Source organism: Salvelinus sp. IW2-2015, linkage group LG4q.1:29 (genome assembly GCF_002910315.2).
Source record: "Salvelinus sp. IW2-2015 linkage group LG4q.1:29, ASM291031v2, whole genome shotgun sequence".
NCBI lineage: Eukaryota > Metazoa > Chordata > Actinopteri > Salmoniformes > Salmonidae > Salvelinus > Salvelinus sp. IW2-2015.
The window spans coordinates 1,512,867-1,521,410 of NC_036842.1; the positions used below are offsets into that span (position 1 = coordinate 1,512,867).

Here is an 8,544-nt window from a genome sequence, read left to right on the forward strand (position 1 = left end):
GTTAGAATAGTGGTGTATTTTGCTAACGTGTTTAGCTAATAGATTTACATATTTTGTCTTCCCTGTAAAACATTTTAAAAATCTGAAATGGTGGCTTTATTCACAAGATGTGTATCTTTCATCTGGTGTCTTGGACTTGTGATTTAATGATATTTAGATGCTACTATCTACTTCTGAAGCTATGCTAGCTATGCTAATCAGTGTGTGGGGGGTGGGGGGTGCTCCCGGATCCGGGGTTGATACTCGTGAAAGGTTAAACGCTCTGAAGGCGGATGTCGGAGATTTCCCAGTTCCCAGTTGTTTTGAACACGGCATTAGTCTCAGCAAAGGGAGAGAGAGAGCAGCAGAGGGTCCGCCTCTCAAGGTCCCTGCTCTCTCCTTCCTTTCCTCTGGTGAGACTGACCAGACAGAGGGGACACCGTCTTCCACCTGGAGAAACTCGAGTTGCACTGCATCCGCATCTGCCTCATGCACAAATACATGTTGTTCCTATGACCAGAGAAAGTAAAATATTCCTCGATATTAAAATAGACAAGACGAGCTGCTAATAATAAAAATGCAGGGCTATCGATACACTTCGCTACTCATTCATTGCAGCGTGAGCGGAAGTAGGGAGAAGCGTGTTTTGTAATAATGATGAATAAAAACAGTGTTCACAGTGCTTAATAAAAACTTAAATGTGGACTCACTCATAAAAACAGCAGCTCTTTGCTGTATTCTTTGACATTCTGTCTCTGGTCATGGTTTTAAAAGTTATGAAATCTCAGGTAGGCTAGTATCAAACTTTGCTGTGGCCAGGGTCTTGGAACCTGTAGGTATAGTGATTTGAGCTATCGGATTGGCCAGCACAGTAGGCACACATTATTTAGCCACAGATCTCCAGGGCAGTAGGCACACTTGATTTAGCTATAGATCTCCCCAGGTAGGCAGAGTTTGTCTTTTAAGACAAATGAAATGGTCCCAAATATGAACACCTCGCCTACCCAGTTCGCAACGCTTCTGAATCAGGTGCATCTACCGCCAACAGCGCAAAACACAAATAAAATAAAAAAATTGTGTTGGCTTTTCTAAAGAAATGTTTGGTGATCGACTAGGAATGTCTCGCGATCGACCGGTTGGTGACCACTGCTAGATAATAACTGACAAAGACAGCAGTGTCTTATGTTTAACAGCCATTGTTGTGGTACACAAAACATAACATGTTTGCAATTACATGACAGACAGGACTCACAAAGACGTGGCATTTTTTTGCATGTCTGCGTGCAGTGTGTGGTTGATGGAGTTTGTGTGACATGTGTCATGTATGTATCTGCATGTCATGTATGCTGGGTGACTGGTATGGGACTGTGTCTGGCTGCAGTGGACATCTGGTCTGTGGGCTGCATCTTTGGAGAGGTGATAAGAGGAACAGTGCTGTTCCCAGGCACCGACCGTATCCTTGCCTCGTCTCCTTCATCAACACTATACTGTACACTGCTAGAAGAACCAAATACTGTATAGGGTTAAATGGCTAGTGTCATACATGGCCCTTAAAGCAGTTCTATATAGAACATTTGGAGAAGTATCCTTGCCTCCTTCTGTAGACTGTAACTCGTATCAATACATCGACACATTGGCTGTGCTACTAGTTTACCACAGCTAACTAGCTAGTGATTTCACATCGGCTACAAGTACATCATTCTGGCCTTCTTCCAGCCTTTACAATATATCAGGTCTGTCATCGAGATGAGCAGTTTGAACACCATCATAAAATCTGAACATTTAGAAAATAGCCTAAATTCATGATGAGGGATACTCATATGTATAAAAAACAAATACTTAATTAAACACAAATTAACATATTTATCTATATGGAACTGTTTTAATTCCAGCAATTTTTTAAAATCAAATTAGACATCTTAACATCTATGTAGAATAATTTTAAGGAATGAAAGCCAAGGCTCCTCTCACTGCATTGTGTAGATAGGACTCCTTTTCCTGCATTGTGTAGATGTGATTCCCAAAGTGTGATGTAGACAAAGAGGAAATGAAAATGGCGTTCCAGCAGGATGAGGTCATGTGTTTTTGGATGTCCTGGCTTGCTGGCACTCTCTTTGAACTGGCACCCACCTGTGGGAGATGGAGAGAAAAAAGACATAGACCCCCTCAGCCTGGCCACCCTCACACACAAACACACACACCATCCCTTCCCCCTCTGTTCCTATCCCAAAATAGTGCTGATAATTCAAATCAAGTTTCAAGTTTATTTGCCATTTGTAATAAATGAAATGGAAATCGAGCTCTCCCAATAAAAACAGCATTAAAAACAGCAATCTAACACAAAATCACACCAATTGGCATTTGGAACTTTGTACAGTACCAGTACAATAATCTGCATATTCATAAAGCAATGGTTATAAATTAGAGAACTTGGAGCTGTTTCAATCTGCTATCTGCTAGTTTTAAAACCCACATTAAACACAAATGTGCTTGCGACTTATTTAACCCAGCATTAGGAAACAGTTTAAATAATTTAAAGGGCTAGGAAACCAAAGAGGAAATCATTCCCACCAGTGAAGTGTTGACTCCGCTCACTAGCACTAGCACAATGTCCCGAATGGCACCCTATTCCCTATATTCTCACGCCTGCTCCCGCTTCCCCTCGGGCACTAGGCTGCCCTCCATTACCCACACCTGTCACCATAATTACGCGCATCTGTGCTCATTGGACTCGTTCACGTTGTTGATCTATACATGTCTGTTCCTCAGTTTTGTTCCCTGTGTCAGCATTATTGTCGTAATGTTGTTTTGTTCCCCCTGTCCAGACGCTGTTCTTGTTTTGTTTCAAGTCCGTTTTCCATTAAATGTTCATTTTCTGTACCTGCTTCTCATCTCCAGCGTGTGCCCTTACATATATAGGGGCCCTGGTCAAATGTAGTGCACTATATAGGGAATAGGCTGCCATTTGGAACCCCTTTAAGGCTATGGGAAATGGGGAGGGCTATAACGTAATAACAAAAGCTTTAGTATTAATAGGGTCTTTCTTGAAGCAGACTAAAGCAGTGGAATTACCATTGCAGATGAGATGAGGAGAGGGGGGTGAAGTCTCTGACCAATAGCACATTCAGACAGGACTCTCTATACATTGTTCTGACACGTACATCTGGAGAGTTTTGCGTCAGTATAGAAGGTACTATACTAGTGTTTATTGTCGACAATGTAGATATTTTATTATCTATTTAATTTGTTTATTTGTCAGGGACCATGTACAACACACATTGCACAATTGGCAAACTCCATTCCATTGGAAATCCCTCCCTACCAAGTTGACACCTTTTTGCAGGGATTCATAGGATTTACAAGGCCTTGTTCATTTGTGAACCCACTCACAGTCTATACCTCCACTGCACAATATTGCATGATGTTTATCAACATCTGTTTGACTGTCAGAATAGGAAGAAATCTGTTTGTTTACTGCGATTTAACTAATTAAATATGGAGGAGAGAACTTTTTTAATGCAACTGCTGTGTCAGATTTCAAAAAAGCTTTACAGCGAAAGCACACCATGGAATAATCTGAGTACAGCGCTCAGAGACCAAAACAAGCCATACAGATACCCGCCATGTTGTGGAGTCAACAGAAGTCAGAAATAGCATTATAAATAATCACTTACCTTTGATGATCTTCATCGGAATGCACTCCCAGGAATCCCAGTTCCACAATAAATGTTTGTTTTGTTCGATAAAGTCCATAATTTATGTCCAAATACCTCCTTTTTGTTCGCGTGTTTAGTTCACAAATCCAAATTCACAAGGCGCGAGCACAAAGTCCAGACAAAAAGTCAAAAGAGTTCTATTGCAGTTCGTCAAACATGTCAAACGATGTATAGAATCAATCTTTAGGATGTTTTTATCATAAATCTTGAATAATGTTTCAACCGGACAATTCGTTTGTCTTTAGAAATGAAAAGGAACAGAGCTCGCTCTCACGGCCGCGTGCCCAGAGTAGCTCATGGCCTTCTGCCAGACCCCTTAGTCAAACAGCTCTTATTCTCTCCCCCTTCACGGTAGAAGCCTGAAACAAGGTTCTAAAGACTGTTGACATCTAGTGGAAGCCTTAGGAAGTGCAATCGGACCAAATTTACTCTGTATCTTGAATAGTCAAAGACTTGAAAACGTACAAACCTCAGATTTTTCTCAGGTTTTTGCCTGCCGTATGAGTTCTGTTATACTCACAGACATCATTCAAACAGTTCTGGAAACTTCAGAGTGTTTTCTATCCAAATACACTAATAATATGCATATCTTAGCTTCTGGGCCTGAGTAGCAGGCAGTTTACTCTGGGCACGCTTTTCATCCGACCGTGAAAATAGCACCCCCAGCCATAAGAAGTTAAGAAATGGCAGATTATAGAAAAGTTGTCTGTTACTGTTACACTTTGCTCATGTCCCTCCATTTAGTGATATGTCCCAATGTGGCTCTTACGCATCTGCTTGTAGGACTATTGTAGGCCTATGCAATTGTCCCCTTCAATTGGTTAGTGCTATATATTAAAGCCTATATGTTTTTTATTTGAGACAGCCAGAGGGCTGTCCTGTCCAGGTTTGTTGTGTGTTTTTCTTAACCCCACCCCCTCTCAGATATCGACCAATGGAATAAGGTGATTGAGCAGCTGGGCACACCCTCACCAGAGTTTATGAAGAAGCTGCAGCCCACTGTCCGTAACTATGTAGAGAACAGACCCAAATACACCGGCCTCACCTTTCCCAAACTCTTCCCCGACTGCCTCTTCCCTGCAGACTCAGAGCACAACAAACTCAAAGGTAAGTGAGACAATAAAGTATTCTATAGCCTAATAATTCTGGTATTTCTAATTCTATGCTTACAGCCCTTAGAGTATGTGTGTGGAGGTTGTGTAGTTTGAGGCAATGTGGCTCGCGAGGGGCCAGCCTAATTTAAGTAATATAGCTTCACTTAAATTGGTTAGATGAATTCAGGCAAATCTCCTGACTTTGATGTTATCCTGTCTAGCCCCGGGGTTCCGCTAGCGGAACTCCTCCCACATTCCACTGAAAAGGCAGAGCGCGAAATTCAAAAAATATTTTTGAGAAATATTTAACTTTCACACATTAACAAGTCCAATACAGCAAATGAAAGATAAACATCTTGTGAATCCAGTCAACATGTCCGATTTTTTTAATGTTTTACAGCGAAAACACCATGTATATTTATGTTAGCTCACCACCAAATACAAAAAAGCACAGACATTTTTCACAGCACAGGTAGCATGCACAAAACCAACCAAACTAACCAAGAAACAACTTCATCAGATGACAGTCTTATAACATGTTTATGATTAGTTATTGATTAGATTAGTGCCTCTCCCAAGATTTCTCCCGACATTTGTTGGCAGCTTGGCTACTATTCTCATTGTATAACCACAAATTTGTGCCGCTAAATAATGCACATTTTCGAACAAACAATATATGTATTGTGTAATATGATGTTATGGACTGTCATCTGATGAAGTTTTGAGAAGGTTAGTGAAAAAATGTAATATCTTTTGCTGGTTTATTTCGCTATCGCTAACGTGCATGAATCAATGCTGCTGTGTGGTGGCTATTGTAGTAAGCTAAATATAATGCTAAATTGTGTTTTTCGCTGTAAAACCTTAAAAATCTGAATATTGGCTGGATTCACAAGATCTTTGTCTTTCATTTCTGTACACTGTGTATTTTCATAAATGTTTTATGATGAGTATTTAGGTAATTCACGTTGCTCTCTGTAGTTATTCTAGTTGCTTTGGTGAGAGTTGTGGATGGTGGCTGCAATGGTAAAAAACTATGATTTATAGCCTAAATATTCAACATTTTTTCGAACAAAACATTGCTATTACAATAAATATGTTATAGACTGTCATCTGATGAAGTTGTTTCTTGGTTAGTGACTATTTAACAGTGGGGCAAAAAAGTATTTAGTCAGCCACCAATTGTGCAAGTTTCCCACTTAAAAAGATGAGAGAGGCTGTAATTTTCATCATAGGTGTAGACTTCAACTATGACAGACAAATGAGAAAAAAAGATCAGAAAATCACATTGTAGGATTTTTAATGAATTTATTTGCAAATTATGGTGGAAAATAAGTATTTGGTCACCTACAAACAAGCAAGATTCTGGCTCTCACAGACCTGTAACTTCTTCTTTAAGAGCTCCTCTCTCCTCCACTCGTTACCTGTATTAATGGCCCCTTTTGAACGTTGTTATCAGTATAACAAGACACCTGTCCACAACTTCAAACAGTCCCCACTCCAAACTCCACTATGCCAAGAGCAAAAGAGCTTGTCAAAGGACACCAGAAACAAAATTGTAGACCTGCACCAAGGTTGGGAGACTGAATCTGCAATAGGTAAGCAGCCTTGGTTTGAAGAAATCAACTGTGGGGCAATTATTAGAAATGGGGAAGACATACAAGACCACTGATAATCTCCCTTGATTGGGGCTCACGCAAGATCTCACCCGTGGGGTCAAAAATGATCACAAGAACGGTGAGCACAAAATCCCAGAACCACACAGGGGGAACTAGTGAATGACCTGCAGAGAGCTGGGACCAAAGTAACAAAGCCTACCATCAGTAACACACTACGCCGCCAGGGACTCAATTCCTGCAGTGCCAGACGTGTCTCCCTGCTTAAGCCAGTACATGTCCAGGCCCGTCTGACAGGTTTGCTGAGAGCATTTGGATGATCCAGAAGAAGATTGGGAGAATGTATATGGTAGATGAAACCAAAATAGAACTTTTTGGTAAAAACTCAACTCGTCGTGTTTGGAGGACAAAGAATGCTGAGTTGCATCCAAAGACACCCATACCTACTGTGAAGCATGGGGTGGAACATCATGCTTTGGGGCTGTTTTTCTGCAAAGGGACCAGGACGACTGATCCGTGTAAAGGAAAGAATGAATGGGGCCATGTATCGTGAGATTTTCAGTGGAAACCTCCTTCCATCAGCAAGGGCATTGAAGATGAAACGTGGCTGGGTCTTTCAGCATGACAATGATCCCAAACACACCGCCCGGGCAACGAAGGAGTGGCTTCGTAAGAAGCATTTCAAGGTCCTGGAGTGGCCTAGCCAGTCTCCAGATCTCAAACCCCATAGAAAATCTTGGAGGGAGTTGAAAGTCCGTGTTGCCCAGCAACCAGCCCCAAAACATCACTGCTCTAGAGGAGATCTGCATGGAGGAATGGGCCAACAATACCAGCAACAGTGTGTGAAAACCTTGTGAAGACTTACAGAAAACGTTTGACCTCAGTAATTGCCAACAAGGGTATATAACAAAGTATTGAGATAAATTTTGTTATTGACCAAAATACTTATTTTCCACATAATTTGCAAATAAATTCATAAAAAATCCTACAATGTGATATTCTGGATTTTTTTTCTCATTTGTCTGTCATAGTGAAGTGTACCTATGATGAAAAATTACGGCTCTCTCATCTTTTTAATGGGAGAACTTGCACAATTGGTGGCTGCTAAATACTTTTTTGCCCCACTGTATATCTTTATTTGGTCGAATTGTGATAGCTACCTATGCAGTAAAAATGGTGGAGCAAAAAAAGTTGGGTCTTTTGCTATCGTGGTTAGCTAATAGAAATACATATGTGTCTTCCCTGTAAAAAATTTAAAAAATCAGAAATGATGGCTGGATTCACAAGATGTGTATCTTTCATCTGGTGTCTTGGCCTTGTGATTTCATGATATTTAGATGCTAGTATTTACTTGTGGCGCTATGCTAGGCTATGCTAGTCAGCTTTTTTACTGATGAGGGTGCTCCCCGGATCGCGGATTGGAACCAACTAAAAGTTAAATGTCCTCGTACTCTATTCTTGCTCGTACAATATGCTATATTATTATTACTATTGGATAGAAAACACTCTCAAGTTTCTAAAACCGTTTGAATATATCTGGTGAGTAAAACAGAACTCATTTTGCAGCAAACTTCCTGTCAGAAAGTGAAAAATCCAAATCGAGGCTCTGTTCCAGGCCTCCCTATCATTTTTCTTGAGATTTATGACTATACATGCACTTCATACGCCTCCACTAGATGTCAATAGCTGTGAGAGGTGAAATGGGGTCTCAATCTCTTTCTATGGTCAAAAGAGACAGCTTGGAATGACATGACCCCAGAATTCGTTTGTTCAGGAAGCGCATAAAGGTCACCAGTATTGGCATTGAAAAGCAATCGTTATAGACGTCTTATATCTCCGGCTTTGATTTTATTTGATAAATGTGAAGATATCATCGTAAAGTATGTTTTTTCAATATGTTTTATTGATTCGATTTCGGGAGTTTAGACCGTGTTGCGTTCTTTGCGTTTGGTGACGAAGGAGAGCTTAGCGCACTTGCTAGTTTTGCTTGCTCATCGAGAGGGAAAAATGCCATTCTAAAACCAAACAACGATTGTTCCCGACAAAGGACCCTTGTACAACATTCTGATGGAAGCTCAACAAAAGTAGGACCCATTATATATGTTATTTCATATATCTGTCGAACAGTGTCACTATTAGTGC

General features: G+C 40.6%; 1 protein-coding gene across 10 annotated transcripts in view; it reads left to right on the forward strand.

Annotated features, from left to right (window-relative positions):
- LOC111961224 (mitogen-activated protein kinase 10-like) overlaps positions 1-8,544 on the forward strand; it is a 115,582-nt gene that overhangs the window by 68,826 nt on the left and 38,212 nt on the right. For 8 of the 10 annotated variants that reach the window (XR_002876981.1, XR_011476712.1, XM_023983315.2 and 5 more), the window contains one exon: positions 4,620-4,802. The exons of 1 other annotated variant lie outside the window; for it this stretch is intronic. Coding sequence is in view for 7 of the 9 variants with exons in the window: in XM_023983315.2 (XP_023839083.1) it covers positions 4,620-4,802 (183 nt within the window). In the remaining 2 variants the exon portion in view is untranslated. Of the gene's footprint in view, positions 1-1,360; positions 1,433-4,619; positions 4,803-8,544 lie in introns of all 10 variants that reach the window. One more of the 10 variants, XM_023983321.2, reaches the window with a different exon arrangement.